This window comes from Pinus tabuliformis, chromosome 7 (genome assembly GCF_031772625.1).
Source record: "Pinus tabuliformis cultivar Carrire ecotype Pingquan chromosome 7, CPIR1, whole genome shotgun sequence".
Lineage (NCBI taxonomy): Eukaryota > Viridiplantae > Streptophyta > Pinopsida > Pinales > Pinaceae > Pinus > Pinus tabuliformis.
Genome location: NC_142293.1, coordinates 1,555,888,747 through 1,555,904,883, shown reverse-complemented (window position 1 = coordinate 1,555,904,883; position 16,137 = coordinate 1,555,888,747). Strand labels below are relative to the sequence as shown.

Genomic DNA, 16,137 nt, shown 5'->3' with positions numbered 1-16,137 from the left:
CGTGACAGCGCGTACTTTTCTGTCAAAATCACCCAGAGATTTGCACATGGCTCCAATTGCTTATTCATGGCTCAAGAAATTTAACTTTAGTGGTTGCCTTAACATACAACCATCTTCACTGCTGAGCTTTAACCCCACTTGCAAAAGCTTAAAATTAGAAGCTCAGACAAAGATGGGTATTTCAATTTCAAGCAAAAACATGAAATGGCTATTCATACATCACTGTATAAATTAAAGCGTTGATTCCTTACCAGTGCTTATTGCACAATAATTAAATAATAGAGGCCAATATAAAAGGAATGGAACTCAATCCGCAAGCAAGGTTCCACAGTTCAATCAGCCATTTAATACCAACACTCGGCCTTCTTATCAGTTCAATGGATTGGTATAAGCACCAACTGGAAATCTGATCAAACTCAGCCATGTAGCAAATGAGTAGACAAAATCAGTTTAGAGATTTCCCAAAATCCTCCATTCAAAGTCGCATCTTTGGTGGCTTTCTGGTACCAAGCTTGTTATAGAAACCCTCAGCTCCAAGAAATCAGCAACGAATCTATTGGGTTTCGTTTGTGAATATACAGATGCATCATCAATAGATAAGAATAAAAATCACAATCTAAATATGAAGCCCCATATGACCATTTTATTCAGGGATAGTTCCATCACTGCCATCAAAAACCTGGCCACACAATTAGCTTGCTTTTCTATTGTTACACTCGTCAAGTTGTGTACCACAACCATAAAAGGAAAGGTCTTTATAATATTCCACTACAAGAAAACTAACTTGACTGATTCTAGATCAATTTGAAATGGCCAAGATCTCTGCAGATATTTGGACTGGCAACCAACCTAGCTTGAAAACAGGTTGCACAAAGCTGTAAAAAATAAGCTATCATAAATAGAGTTATTACATGCACAAGGTGCTTAAAACCCTCCGCCTCACACCCCTTTACAAGGAGGATGCACAAATTGCAATATTATTTTATTGTGAATTACACTAGGGAATTCCTAGTATGAAGAACTTGATTGCTACATCTTAACAGCACACATTTTACAACAGAGACACTGAACTTGCTTGCTGCAACCTTACCAGCACATAATCTGCAACTGACACACCGATATCTTGAAGAATTCCCCCAGAGCTCTTGACAGTGAAGTGCTTTGAAAGTTTGAAGTTTGAACATTAGCCACCATATCATGTGATTCTTGATTATTATTTGCATGGTTAGAACTGTCAAATAATATTCCATTGAGGTCCCAATTGCATTAGAAGGAAGTCCAACTAAAGCATGCCGCTGAATATCTAAATTCATACAGGCAGATACAATGTACAAGCATCATAGAGCAACTCAATATAAATACAATGAGAAAAGGAACCCTCTCTTCTGAAGAACCACAACATCTCTTCCATGACTAAGCAGCCATGAAATATGTAAAAATAAAAACCATAACCATCCCTGTTAAACTGATTCTGACAATGCTTCAGAGGAAGCTACAGTTTGCTCATGATGATCAGAATGATATCTAGAGCTACTCTGTTCACATTTCCCCAAAACCTGCACAGTTGACGTGAAATCCTTCATAACCCACGGATGCCTTGCAACAGCCTCTAAGCTCATCCTTTTCTTAGGATCTGTGAAATCCAATAGTGGCAACTTGATTATTATTGTGAATTTCAAAATTTGCAGCAATGCAACTCTTAAAATTTAAACCTACTCTGTAAAACATTCAATTGAGAAAAGTCACTTACCCTTGCAAAGAAGAACTTCGAGTAAGTTTGCAAGTGTTGGATTCATATCCTCTGGAAGTACAAGTGGATCATGAACAATCTAAGCCACCACTAGTAACAACAAAATAAGTATTTCCCTCCATCCGGCCTGTTTGAAAAGTCAAAAGAAGCAGAGATTCATTTACCTTGTCATATGTGCCTTGCAAGGAGTCACCAATGAAGGGATAAGAACCGAACACCATGCAGTATAGTGTCACACCCAATGCCCACACATCAGCAATTTTACCATGATATGTCAAGCCTATTTAAAATAGGCAACAAAAATTGTCAGGCCTATTTTGACAACAGAAGTATCTGTCCTTGAACATGTGACCCTTTCTTCCTTTCCTCTAGTCTTTCATTTCATTGAACAGGCTTTTATTTACAAGAGAACAAGCATGAATTGAAAATATAATATATGTCGACTATAAGAATGTAATCTGACAACAAACAAGATGGACAATATATCATCGAAGATATGAATACATTACAAATTAGCAGCAATGGTTGTCCAAATCTTGAGCAGACGGTATTTGTATAACTAGCAAAGTTTCAAGCACTCTACCTAGGCAACATTCTGGTGCAGTGAAAACAGGAGTACCAGGAGACCTTTGAAGCTTATCATTGTTGCCCTGTATACATCCAAAGGAACATTGGATTGTGTAAAACATTTCCTCCCAGTAACTGAATCCTCATTGTCCAACGTTAACATTTAATAAAAAATACTCACCTAACAATAGTCAACAGTAGGCATTTGTAATTGTCTATAACTATCAAAAGGTGCAGTTTGAGAGGTCATGTTTAGAACACATTCACTATCAGAAAGGAAGGTACACTCAGAGAGCAACTTTCTTACCTCAAACATCCTGCTAACACTGAAGTCAGAAATCTTAACTGTTCCATCGCTGCCAACCAGAAGGTTTTCTGGTTTGATATCTCCATGAAAGATATTCTGCACAGTAATTTTCAGGTTCCCAACTAAGAAAGTGGATGGAGGCAAGTCCAAATTTAACACAGTAAAAAGAAGATAAGTTTCAATATTAAGCTATTTTATTTTTCCAACAATAGAGAGAATGATTGGTATTCTCCTTCAAATTGTTTTAGTGAAAACAAGGTATGCAATATGTAAATATTTCAAAATTTGGTAACAAAAAAAGGTAGAATCAAAGCTTGAATAAAACCTTTTATGATTTATCCAATGAAATGAAGGAAAAAAAAGAACAAGATATTGAAAATAATAGTAATAGATTCTGAATTAGTTCTAATACATTCAATAATCCTGACAAAAGCTTGAAAAAACTTCAATGAGCAAAAGAAAGCAATCACGTTGTTATCTTACTCCAGATATGTTATATGAAAACATGAAAATATTCATTATCATTGTCAATGTTTTGTATTATATGATATAACATGCTTGACACATTCACTATTCTGCTTGAATTCAAATATGTAATTGACAGCACGCAGTTAAAAGGCTAAAATGTCCATACCAACTTTCTGTATTGCAGTGAAAAAAAGGGCTTTCAAAACAAAACCTGCTTGCTTTTTATGTAGGAAACCAAAAAAATTTGACTAACACTGTCAATTCTTGCAGGCATTAACCTTTGCTACACCACATTAATGCACAGACTTATGCACAAAGGAAATGAATTATAAACAGAATTTAAACAAACAAAAGACACAACATACCTACCCTGATAAGTGAACAAAAATGCAAAAGCCTATCATCCAAAACATGCAATTAAGCTAAATAATATCAATGCCGTCATGTCATATCATGTACATGAATGGATGATTGAGTTTAACTGAAAGACGAGAGTAGTAAACGATTAAGATTTTGCGGGGCGTCAATACCCCAACCAGTACCCTTGCATGGTGGTAAAGCTTGTGCAAACATCATGTTTGTTTGATAATAACATCTCGATCTAGTTGCAAGTTAAACATGAAAAAAATTGTGTAATTAAAAATTGAAAAACAGTTGGTTTTGAATACATAATGAATACAAAAATTGTAATATAGGTTTTTTTTTTACTTATCAGTTACCATTTCAAGTTTGTACAATACCCGAAATTTCCAGCATCTCCCCATTCAACTCTCTTCGTCTGCAATCTTCACTATCTGAGTTCCAAGTTCTAGAATAATTGCAATTTTTCTTTGAAATCGCTTCCTTCTAAAGCTCAGATAGAAACATTTCAATGCCTAGGAATCAGACACAAGAAGTAGCCCACTTGAACAATTAAAGTGGCCCTTGAGGGGCAAACAACTGAACACGAGGACTTTCATTTGGTTAAGCTGTCGTGACAGCGAGTACTTTTCTGTCAAAATCACCCAGAGATTTGCACATGGCTCCAATTGCTTATTCATGGCTCAAGAAATTTAACTTTAGTGGTTGCCTTAACATACAACCATCTTCACTGCTGAGCTTTAACCCCACTTGCAAAAGCTTAAAATTAGAAGCTCAGACAAAGATGGATATTGCAATTTCAAGCAAAAACATGAAATGGCTATTCATACATCACTGTATAAATTAAAGTGTTGATTCCTTACCAGTGCTTATTGCACAATAATTAAATAATAGAGGCCAATATAAAAGGAATGGAACTCAATCCGCAAGCAAGGTTCCACAGTTCAATCAACCATTTAATACCAACACTCGGCCTTCTTATCAGTTCAGTGGATTGGTATAAGCACCAACTGGAAATCTGATCAAACTCAGCCATGTAGCAAATGAGTAGACAAAATCAGTTTAGAGATTTCCCAAAATCCTCCATTCAAAGTCGCATCTTTGGTGGCTTTCTGGTACCAAGCTTGTTATAGAAACCCTCAGCTCCAAGAAATCAGCAACGAATCTATTGGGTTTCGTTTGTGAATATACAGATGCATCATCAATAGATAAGAATAAAAATCACAATCTAAATATGAAGCCCCATATGACCATTTTATTCAGGGATAGTTCCATCACTGCCATCAAAAACCTGGCCACACAATTAGCTTTCTTTTCTATTGTTACACTCGTCAAGTTGTGTACCACAACCATAAAAGGAAAGGTCTTTATAATATTCCACTACAAGAAAACTAACTTGACTGATTCTAGATCAATTTGAAATGGCCAAGATCACTGCAGATATTTGGACTGGCAACCAACCTAGCTTGAAAACAGGTTGCACAAAGCGGTAAAAAATAAGCTATCATAAATAGAGTTATTACATGCACAAGGTGCTTAAAACCCGCCGCCTCACACCCCTTTACAAGGAGGATGCACAAATTGCAATATTATTTTATTGTGAATTACACCAGGGAATTCCTAGTATGAAGAACTTGATTGCTACATCTTAACAGCACATATTTTACAACAGAGACACTGAACTTTCTTGCTGCAACCTTACCAGCACATAATCTGCAACTGACACACCGATATCTTGAAGAATTCCCCCAGAGCTCTTGACAGTGAAGTGCTTTGAAAGTTTGAAGTTTGAACATTAGCCACCATATCATGTGATTCTTGATTATTATTTGCATGGTTAGAACTGTCAAATAATATTCCTTTGAGGTCCCAATTGCATTAGAAGGAAGTCCAACTAAAGCATGCCGCTGAATATCTAAAGTCATACAGGCAGATACAATGTACAAGCATCATAGAGCAACTCAATATAAATACAATGAGAAAAGGAACCCTCTCTTCTAAAGAACCACAGCATCTCTTCCATGACTAAGCAGCCATGAAATATGTAAAAATAAAAACCATAACCATCCCTGTTAAACTGATTCTGACAATGCTTTAGAGGAAGCTACAGTTTGCTCATGATGATCAGAATGATATCTAGAGCTACTCTGTTCACATTTCTCCAAAACCTGCACAGTTGACGTGAAATCCTTCATAACCCACGGATGCCTTGCAACAGCCTCTAAGCTCATCCTTTTCTTAGGATCTGTGAAATCCAATAGTGGCAGCTTGATTATTATGGTGAATTTCAAAATCTGCAGCAATGCAATTCTTAAAATCAAAATCTGCTCTGTAAAACATTCAATTGAGAAAAGTCACTTACCCTTGCAAAGAAGACCTTCGAGTAAGTTTGCAAGTGTTGGATTCATATCCTCTGGAAGTACAAGTGGATCATGAACAATCTAAGCCACCACTAGTAACAACAAAATAAGTATTTCCCTCCATCCGGCCTGTTTGAAAAGTCAAAAGAAGCAGAGATTCATTTACCTTGTCATATGTGCCTTGCAAGGAGTCACCAATGAAGGGATAAGAACCGAACACCATGCAGTATAGTGTCACACCCAATGCCCACACATCAGCAATTTTACCATGATATGTCAAGCCTATTGAAAACAGGCAACAAAAATTGTCAGGCCTATTTTGACAACTGAAGTATCTGTCCTTTAACATGTGACCCTTTCTTCCTTTCCTCTGGTCTTTCATTTCATTGAACAGGCTTTTATTTACAAGAGAACAAGCATGAATTGAAAATATAATATATGTCGACTATAAGAATGTAATCTGACAACAAACAAGATGGACAATATATCATCGAAGATATGAATACAGTACAAATTAGCAGCAATGGTTGTCCAAATCTTGAGCAGACGGTATTTGTATAACTAGCAAAGTTTCAAGCACTCTACCTAGGCAACATTCTGGTGCAGTGAAAACAGGAGTACCAGGAGACCTTCGAAGCTTATCATTGCTTCCCTATATACATCCAAAGGAACATTGGATTTTGTAAAACATTTCCTCCCAGTAACTGAATCCTCATTGTCCAACGTTAACATTTAATAAAAAATACTCACCTAACAATAGTCAACAGTCGGCATTTGTAATTGTCTATAACTATCAAAAGGTGCAGTTTGAGAGGTCATGTTTAGAACACATTCACTATCAGAAAGGAAGGTACACTGAGAGAGCAACTTTCTTACCTCAAACATCCTGCTAACACTGAAGTCAGAAATCTTAACTGTTCCATCGCTGCCAACCAGAAGGTTTTCTGGTTTGATATCTCCATGAAAGATATTCTGCACAGTAATTTTCAGGTTCCCAACTAAGAAAGTGGATGGAGGCAAGTCCAAATTTAACACAGTAAAAAGAAGATAAGTTTCAATATTAAGCTATTTTATTTTTCCAACAATAGAGAGAATGATTGGTATTCTCCTTCAAATTGTTTTAGTGAAAACAAGGTATGCAATATGTAAATATTTCAAAATTTGGTAACAAAAAAATGGCAGAATCAAAGCTGTGTTGGGTATTTTTCAATGGGGAAATACCAAAACCAAACAAACTTAACACCACAGAGGTAATGCTCTGTTTCTCTGCCTCAGGATCTTTATGCACAGGGAAGCTTTTAAATAAAATTACTCAGAACAGAGTATTACACAGCCAAAAAAAAACTTTTCTATTCATTGAAATATAAAGCCTGAAACAACATATTCATCCTCTTTGCTGAGAGGGATTTACCAAAATTACTTTCACCCATCAAAACTCTGTTTTCACCTGAGAAATTACTGTGCTGGGTTTACTGCAGTAAAACCCATTTTTACATTACTGTTGTAAAACAAATTTTTACACAGACTTACAAAAAAAAACGCTCCACCATTTTCTTTATGCACCGCTGTGCAAAACCACACATGGTTTTTGCTACTCCTGTGTTTTTACAATGTCTCACAAAATATTACAACCTGTTCCATGTAATTTCTTCGCACTGTTGTGCTTTTTTTTTCTTTACAAAATCAACAGAGGTCTACGCATAAAAATATTCACATTCACTTATGCACTTCTGTGCATCAACATAGTTTTCTTGCAAGTCAACATGTTTTTTTTCGCTGCAGTGAAAACTATTTTTACGCACTCTCATATGCGTTCTCTTCTTCACCATACACCCTGTGTATTTTACAACTTCCCATATATTTTACCTACGCTGCCCCCTCACGCTCTCATATTACAAAAATGCACTATGCATATTACAACCCACGAGCATATTTCTCTTTGGCTCGTTCATCTTCTTTTTAACTTGTGTCAATATTCTTTTTACATACCATTGCCCAAAAAAAAGAATGGTCAACGCGTGAAACAAAAACTTATTACATACGATTTATGTTTTTAATACATGCCGTATAAAAACATATATAAAAGAACATATAATAAAGTTTGCCCATACCCATATTAAAAGGGCCTCACCAAAACTTCGTAAATGCATTAAAGACCATAACTTCATCACTTACGGCGGTCAACACTCCACGCAACGCATTGAATTGACGCAGGCCCGTGCACCTTCAAGGATCGACGGCTGACAACACGCAACCAAATCCGACGGCGGAGGTGAATATCGGAAGCCATACAACTGCTGAGGTTTACCCCCCGAGAACGTGACGTTGCGTTACGTCAGGTCAGAAACACGTGGCGGCTCCAAATTTTCTCGGAGCTCCTTGCCGGTTTATTCCTTCGTCGGAAAGCTGGCCCGAGAGAATCCGGTGCCGAATTCCGGTCAATCCACCGCGCTGCTGAGGTTTTGGGTGCGCAATCCTGATGCCGCCGTTGTCCATGCTGCGTCCACGAGCTTGGCTGCAGTTGGAATTAACATTCCAACACTCCCCTTTAATTTCAACTGCTGGGCATGCAAACATACCCAAGCACTTCCTCAGATCGAGGGATTCACCAACACTGCTGTTACAAAGATATCATCCTCACATAGAGGGGTTCACCAATCTTCCTCGCATAGAGGGATTCACCAACTGCTTCTGATGCAGTTCCACAAACAAACAAAGTTGTCTTCCTCTTAATAGAGGGATTAACCTGAAACTGTGCTTAAGAGCACCTTCCTCATGACAGAGGGATTCACCATAACAATGTGCTGAAGAGCACCTTCCTCTTGACAGAGGGATTCACTTGTGACTATGCTGAAAAGCATCATCCTCTTGATAGAGGGATTTACCATGTGTATGCTAAAAAGCATCTTCCTCTTGACAGAGGGATTTACCAAACAATGCTAAAAAGCATCTTCCTCTCAACAGAGGGTTTCACCAAATGACTGCTGCAAATGCAGTTCCAAAACAAACAATCATTGCACTGTTGTGTGTGCTAACTCATTACATTGTTCTTTTATGCTGCTGCATATTCTCTGCTGCACTGTTGTGCCATCTTCTTTGCTGTGTCTACCCCACACTGTTGTGTCTACACTTGCACTGCTTGTGCACTTTTCAAAGACAAAATACTCTGTCTTTTCTGGAACAATTACACTGTCCCAACTTACAAATTTACCCTGCTGTGTGTAAACATTTCTTACACTCACTGCTGTTGCATATATTTCATTTCAATTCAATCAACAAATTCATTACATTTACCTTTACTGCTGTAAGGAAAATTTCTTTTGCATGTGCTGCTGTTCAAAACTTCTTGCTGCTGCATTTTTCACATTTGCATTGCTGTCTGCTTCTCCTTCTTGCCATCACGCTGCTGCCCATAACTTCTTGCTGCTCCATTGCCTCTGCAATTTGCACTGTCGCTGCCTTTTGTTTCATCATACTGTTGTGCCCATACTCTTGGCACTTCATTCTCCACAAAAAAAATAACACAGGCTGCTGCCTTTTCTTATGCACCCTTGCTTCACACAATCTTAGTCTTCATTTATTTTTTTTAATTACACAATGCACTGCTGTGCAATTCCTTTCATTTTTCTGCTGCCATACACATTATCATTCACCCATGTGCATTAAAATCTGCTGTCCCTGTTTTTCTTTATGCATTTCTTTGCATGCTGCATTGCATATGAAGAAAAACATTACATTTTTTTTACTGCTGTGTGAGAAATTTCATTGCATTCTCAGCCACTGGGCATTTACGCTCTGCTGCGTTTTGCCTTCTCATTTTCTTCTCACTGCTTTGCATTTTCATCCCCACTACAAAACATTTCATCTGTTGTGCATTACACTCATTCTGTTGTGAGTATATTCTCTCACATTACATAGAAGGAAACTACCTTCCATTGCTATGCATTTCAATGCATGTGCACCACAAAAAAAAATTAAACTGTTGTTCATTCTAATCCATGTGTTCCATAAAAAAAATTTCCAAACTGCTGTTTTATGTTCTGTCTTCCTACTGCTATGAGGGTCTCCATGCTCTGCATACTCCTTATTGCGCTGCTGCACTTTACATTTGAGCGCTGTCCCCTTTTCTTCTCTATGCATTTCTGTGCATATTGCATAAACACCAAGCAAAAACATTGCTGATTTCATCACTGCTGCATATTACCTTTTAGAGGGATTAGCAAAAATTTCATTTGCCACTGTTGTGCTGCAATACATCCTCCATCAATAAATGACTGTTAATACAGTTCAGCAAACAAAAAATTACAAGCTCCCCTTTAATGTATGCTTGTCTTCTTTTGGCAAGTTTTCTCAAAACAAACTTAGATCAGCTGCGTTGCTTAAGGGGCTTTCACACTGTATTTCTTTTCTTCTCCATACTTGTGTAACTTTCTTCTTTTGCATGGGTCTAGCTTGTGTAAGAGCCCATGTCAAGTTACAGTCACGTGCCATATGCCCAATGTTATGACATTTAAAACATTCAACATTTTTCATGAATGACATTTCATGATTTCTTCTAAAATTGTCTCTTGGAGGTTTTCGGAGACCACAACATTTATCTTTATGAAATGCTCTACAGTCTTTTGCCATATGACCAAAGTTTGAGCAAGCATAACAATAACCATAAAATGAACTTTGGTACCTGGGAGATGGAGGTTTTCTTGATGCACTTCTGAAGCCTTGCTGCCTTGAGATCCTTTGATGATCACCATTGCCTCTTGCCTCTTTGACATCAGCTACATTTCTTCTTGAAGCTGGTTCTCTTCTTGGAGCAGGATTTCTTCTATTGCTGCCTTCATTTTTCTCCTTGCCTTTGCTGGAACTAGGAGCATCATACCTTCTTTCTGGCTTCTTCACATCTCCTTTGCTTAAAGCATCCTCATCCTTGTTTGAGGGTTCGCCTACATACCCAAGTCCTGATTTATCAAATGGAGATCTGTGATAGCTGAGCATGTCATCCAGAGCTTGAGAGCTCTTCATTATTTTGTTCAGCCCTTCAAACTTCTTCCTGAGAAGGACAATCTCTTCTTCTAGCTTTTCACATTCATTATTTTTCTTTGCTAGTTGTCCCTCAGTTTCTTCTTTGCTACGAGTAGCTTCAGCTGCTACGAATTTAAGGGAGATAATATCAGTCTTCATTTTGGAGATTTCTGCTTGACTGCTCTCCATTTTCTTTTCAGCTCCTTGTGCCTGCTTCTTGGCTTCTTGTAGATCGGACTTAAGGGAGGAGACCTCTACCTTGTACTGTCCAATCTCTTCTACAAGCTTATTCACTCTCTTGTGCCTTTGTTCAAGTTGACTTGTCAAGGCATCTGTCTGCTTCTTTGCTTCATTCAGCTGATTTGTCATGGATATGACTTCTTCATGATGTTTCCTCTTGCATTGGTCAAGCTCATTCTTAAGCTTGGTAAGCTCTTCATCCCTTTCTTTTACCTGAAGCTTGATGAGGTCAAGCTTTTCATTCTCAGCTTCTATGATGGGTTCTTCTTGACTCATTGTCATGGTCAGTGCTCCCTTTGCATGAAGGTCATGCAGTCTATCCCATATCTCCTTTGCTGATGTATATTTTCCAAGATTCTTCTTCACAGAATCAGGGAGTCCATCCAAGATTAGTTTTGCTGCTTGTGCATCATACTCCATGGATTCTTTATCCATCTTGCTGTCATCAATCACTGACTCCCAGACTTCAATCCCCTCAGACATTAGGAAAGCCCTCATCATTATTTCCCATACATCAAAGTTTCCATCAAACTTTGGGGTTTCAAATAGAATGTATTCTAATGGATTGCCTTCTATTTTAGTAGAGGAGGGAGACACATTTTTAACAGCCCTGGAGGCTTTCTTCTTTGACCTTGCCATTCTTATCTAGGCTTTAAATACTTGACTGTGTTTTCTTAAATCACTGACTGTTCCTTCAACAGTAACACAAGGGAAAGCTTTGAGAAATACCTTACCCCTTTTGGCTGTGGCTTCACACTGCTGGAGAGCCTTCACTGCTGCAACAAGAGTCCTTCCTTCAGCATCTTTGAGTCTTCAAAGAGCCTGGACTAGCTCTGATACCACTGTTGGTGTTTTTTGATGGGGAAAATACCAAAAACCAAATATTCAAACACACAGAGACAATGCTCTGTTTCTTTTGCTCCAAGATCTTTTGTGCACACAGAAGCTTTTAAATAAAATTACTCAGAACAGAGTATTACACAGCCAAAAAAAAACTTTTCTATTCATTGAAATATAAAGCCTGAAACAACATATTCATCCTCTTTGCTGAGAGGGATTTACCAAAATTACTTTCACCCATCAAAACTCTGTTTTCACCTGAGAAATTACTGTGCTGGGTTTACTGCAGTAAAACCCATTTTTACATTACTGTTGTAAAACAAATTTTTACACAGACTTACAAAAAAAAACGCTCCACCATTTTCTTTATGCACCGCTGTGCAAAACCACACATGGTTTTTGCTACTCCTGTGTTTTTACAATGTCTCACAAAATATTACAACCTGTTCCATGTAATTTCTTCGCACTGTTGTGCTTTTTTTTTCTTTACAAAATCAACAGAGGTCTACGCATAAAAATATTCACATTCACTTATGCACTTCTGTGCATCAACATAGTTTTCTTGCAAGTCAACATGTTTTTTTTCGCTGCAGTGAAAACTATTTTTACGCACTCTCATATGCGTTCTCTTCTTCACCATACACCCTGTGTATTTTACAACTTCCCATATATTTTACCTACGCTGCCCCCTCACGCTCTCATATTACAAAAATGCACTATGCATATTACAACCCACGAACATATTTCTCTTTGGCTCGTTCATCTTCTTTTTAACTTGTGTCAATATTCTTTTTACATACCATTGCCCAAAAAAAAGAATGGTCAACGCGTGAAACAAAAACTTATTACATACGATTTATGTTTTTAATACATGCCGTATAAAAACATATATAAAAGAACATATAATAAAGTTTGCCCATACCCATATTAAAAGGGCCTCACCAAAACTTCGTAAATGCATTAAAGACCATAACTTCATCACTTACGGCGGTCAACACTCCACGCAACGCATTGAATTGACGCAGGCCCGTGCACCTTCAAGGATCGACGGCTGACAACACGCAACCAAATCCGACGGCGGAGGTGAATATCGGAAGCCATACAACTGCTGAGGTTTACCCCCCGAGAACGTGACGTTGCGTTACGTCAGGTCAGAAACACGTGGCGGCTCCAAATTTTCTCGGAGCTCCTTGCCGGTTTATTCCTTCGTCGGAAAGCTGGCCCGAGAGAATCCGGTGCCGAATTCCGGTCAATCCACCGCGCTGCTGAGGTTTTGGGTGCGCAATCCTGATGCCGCCGTTGTCCATGCTGCGTCCACGAGCTTGGCTGCAGTTGGAATTAACATTCCAACAAGCTTGAATAAAACCTTTTATGATTTATCCAATGAAATGAAGGAAAAAAAAGAACAAGATATTGAAAATAATAGTAATAGATTTTGAATTAGTTCTAATACATTCAATAATCCTGACAAAAGCTTGAAAAAACTTCAATGAGCAAAAGAAAGCAATCACGTTGTTATCTTACTCCAGATATGTTATATGAAAACATGAAAATATTCATTATCATTGTCAATGTTTTGTATTATATGATATAACATGCTTGACACATTCACTATTCTGCTTGAATTCAAATATGTAATTGACAACACGCAGTTAAAAGGCTAAAATTTCCATACCAACTTTCTGTATTGCAGTGAAAAAAACGGCTTTCAAAACAAAACTTGCTTGATTTTTATGTAGGAAACCAAAAAAAATTGACTAACACTTTCAATTCTTGCAGGCATTAACCTTTGCTACACCACATTAATGCACAGACTTATGCACAAAGGAAATGAATTATAAACAGAATTTAAACAAGCAAAAGACACAACATACCTACCCTGATAAGTGAACAAAAATGCAAAAGCCTATCATCCAAAACCTGCAATTAAGCTAAATAATATCAATGCTGTCATGTCATATCATGTACATGAATGGATGATTGAGTTTAACTGAAAGACGAGAGCAGTAAACGATTAAGATTTTGCGGGGCGTCAATACCCCAACCAGTACCCTTGAATGGTGGTAAAGCTCGTGCAAACATCATGTTTGTTTGATAATTGCATTGCCAAGGAAAGAAGCTGTCTGGCTGGTTTATGTCCACTGGAGCCTAAAATAGAAGAGACCCTGATGCATCTGTGCAAGTCTCTTGCAGGATCAACATGCTGCTGCTTTCGTTGGAATTCATGGCCTAAAATCGAAAACATTCACAGTTAAGGTTAGGGTTCCCCTTAACTTGCACGTTAAACATTGATTGGCATGGACCAAACAAAAACAAAAAAGCTTATGGGGACACAAAAAAACTAGACAGTGAGGATTAAGAGGGAGAGATTTATGTCAAGCATCTCCACAGTGCAGAGCTACCTTGATTTTCTGCACGGTACAGGATATGAGGTTGTTCACTGTCTCCACTGATTCTACTGTGAGTTTGGCTGTTGGCAAGCTGTTGACTAATATCTGGAATTCAACTGTTAAAAGAAATCACGTTGTTATCTTACTCCAGATATGTTATATGAAAACATGAAAATATTCATTATCATTGTCAATGTTTTGTATTATATGATATAACATGCTTGACACATTCACTATTCTGATTGAATTCAAATATGTAATTGACAGCATGCAGTTAAAAGGCTAAAATGTCCATACCAACTTTCTGTATTGCAGTGAAAAAAAGGGCTTTCAAAACAAAACCTGCTTGATTTTTATGTAGGAAACCAAAAAAATTTGACTAACACTGTCAATTCTTGCAGGCATTAACCTTTGCTACACCACATTAATGCACAGACTTATGCACAAAGGAAATGAATTATAAACAGAATTTAAACAAGCAAAAGACACAACATACCTACCCTGATAAGTGAACAAAAATGCAAAAGCCTATCATCCAAAACCTGCAATTAAGCTAAATAATATCAATGCCGTCATGTCATATCATGTACATGAATGGATGATTGAGTTTAACTGAAAGACGAGAGCAGTAAACGATTAAGATTTTGCGGGGCGTCAATACCCCAACCAGTACCCTTGCATGGTGGTAAAGCTTGTGCAAACATCATGTTTGTTTGATAATTGCATTGCCAAGGAAAGAAGCTGTCTGGCTGGTTTATGTCCACTGGAGCCTAAACTAGAAGAGACCCTGATGCATCTGTGCAAGTCTCTTGCAGGATCAACATGCTGCTGCTTTCGTTGGAATTCATGGCCTAAAATCGAAAACATTCACAGTTAAGGTTAGGGTTCCCCTTAACTTGCACGTTAAACATTGATTGGCATGGACCAAACAAAAACAAAAAAGCTTATGGGGACACAAAAAAACTAGACAGTGAGGATTAAGAGGGAGAGATTTATGTCAAGCATCTCCACAGTGCAGAGCTACCTTGATTTTCTGCACGGTACAGGATATGAGGTTGTTCACTGTCTCCACTGATTCTACTGTGAGTTTGGCTGTTGGCAAGCTGTTGACTAATATCTGGAATTCAACTGTTAAAAGTGATCCTCCCACACGCGGGCTGTTGACTCCAACGCCCTTTCCAGTAGGGTTTAGTGCAAGGGGCCTGCATTCTGGTCCGTCTGGAAGAATGGGGCCTGCATTCTGGTCCGTAGGGGCCTGCATTCTGGACCGATACATTCCAGCAAGTGCTCGGGGAAGGAAGCAGTTGGTCCGTCTGGAAGAATGGGGCCTGCATTCTGGTCCGTAGGGGCCTGCATTCTGGACCGATACATTCCAGCAAGTGCTCGGGGAAGGAAGCAGTTGGTCCGTCTGGAAGAATGGGGCCTGCATTCTGGTCCGTAGGGGCCTGCATTCTGGACCGATACATTCCAGCAAGTGCTCGGGGAAGGAAGCAGTTGATAACGTTTCGGTGGAATCAATCCGACGGCTCAAACAATTTTAATCGTCTAACAATTAAATCAAGCGCTCACAAATGGACACGTAACCTCAGAGGAGAGTTGGTTTCAGAGGGGAACGCCTTACGGCGTAATTAGTGACGGGTCTTTAACAACCCTCACCAAAAATGTCATTGAAAATGGCTTTGGTGACAAACCTTAAAGGACCATCACTATATACATTTACAACAATTATTTTTTAAAGACCGTCACCATATGCGACATTGGTGACGGACCTTAAAGGTTTGTCACAGGCATGAAGCGTCACCAAAAACTCGTTGGAATGATCAATGATGACGAAAA

At 38.3% G+C, this 16,137-nt stretch overlaps 2 protein-coding genes across 9 annotated transcripts; both read right to left on the bottom strand.

Annotated features, from left to right (window-relative positions):
• Nucleotides 1–254: 254 nt before the first annotated feature.
• On the bottom strand, nt 255–14,050 carry LOC149253886 (serine/threonine-protein kinase GRIK1-like). Of its 7 annotated transcripts, XM_089460033.1 has the most exons (8): nt 13,963–14,050; nt 13,786–13,831; nt 6,689–6,784; nt 2,625–2,720; nt 2,334–2,400; nt 1,915–2,030; nt 1,751–1,829; nt 255–1,633 (listed from the first exon to the last, which is right to left on the bottom strand). In XM_089460033.1, exons 3-8 carry the CDS (start codon nt 6,695–6,697, stop codon nt 1,461–1,463), a joined length of 540 nt encoding a protein of 179 aa, XP_089316159.1. In that variant the 5' UTR covers nt 6,698–6,784; nt 13,786–13,831; nt 13,963–14,050; the 3' UTR covers nt 255–1,460. The 7 variants fall into 7 exon arrangements, with proteins under 7 accessions (XP_089316159.1, XP_089316157.1, XP_089316158.1 ...); XM_089460037.1 differs by lacking the exons at nt 255–1,633; nt 1,751–1,829; nt 1,915–2,030; nt 2,334–2,400; nt 2,625–2,720 and adding exons at nt 5,268–5,697; nt 5,815–5,893; nt 5,979–6,094; nt 6,398–6,464; XM_089460035.1 differs by lacking the exons at nt 255–1,633; nt 1,751–1,829; nt 1,915–2,030; nt 2,334–2,400; nt 2,625–2,720 and adding exons at nt 5,268–5,697; nt 5,815–5,893; nt 5,979–6,094; nt 6,398–6,459.
• Nucleotides 14,051–15,026: 976 nt separating this feature from the next.
• Nucleotides 15,027–15,812, bottom strand: LOC149253885 (homeobox-leucine zipper protein HDG2-like). Of its 2 annotated transcripts, XM_089460038.1 has the most exons (3): nt 15,535–15,808; nt 15,326–15,503; nt 15,027–15,152 (listed from the first exon to the last, which is right to left on the bottom strand). In XM_089460038.1, the coding sequence occupies exons 1-3, from the start codon at nt 15,765–15,767 to the stop codon at nt 15,072–15,074; spliced, it is 492 nt and encodes a 163-aa protein (XP_089316164.1). In that variant the 5' UTR covers nt 15,768–15,808; the 3' UTR covers nt 15,027–15,071. The 2 variants fall into 2 exon arrangements, with proteins under 2 accessions (XP_089316164.1, XP_089316165.1); XM_089460039.1 differs by having other exon boundaries at nt 15,326–15,812.
• Nucleotides 15,813–16,137: the final 325 nt, after the last annotated feature.

What these genes read in the sequence shown, in the direction of transcription:
- LOC149253886 (XM_089460031.1), bottom strand. Translation starts at nt 3,856, where the DNA reads ATGGGGAGATGCTGGAAATTTCGGGTATTGTACAAACTTGAAATG. An exon ending in TGCACCAGAATGTTGCCTAG is followed by an intron (nt 2,031 to 2,333) that starts GTAGAGTGCTTG and finishes TATTTTAAATAG; the next exon opens with GCTTGACATATCATGGTAAA. An exon ending in TGCAAGGCACATATGACAAG is followed by an intron (nt 1,830 to 1,914) that starts GTAAATGAATCT and finishes GTGGTGGCTTAG; the next exon opens with ATTGTTCATGATCCACTTGT.
- LOC149253885 (XM_089460038.1), bottom strand. Translation starts at nt 15,767, where the DNA reads ATGTATCGGTCCAGAATGCAGGCCCCTACGGACCAGAATGCAGGCCCC. An exon ending in CCCTACGGACCAGAATGCAG is followed by an intron (nt 15,504 to 15,534) that starts GCCCCATTCTTC and finishes ACCAGAATGCAG; the next exon opens with GCCCCTTGCACTAAACCCTA. An exon ending in GTACCGTGCAGAAAATCAAG is followed by an intron (nt 15,153 to 15,325) that starts GTAGCTCTGCAC and finishes TTTCGATTTTAG; the next exon opens with GCCATGAATTCCAACGAAAG.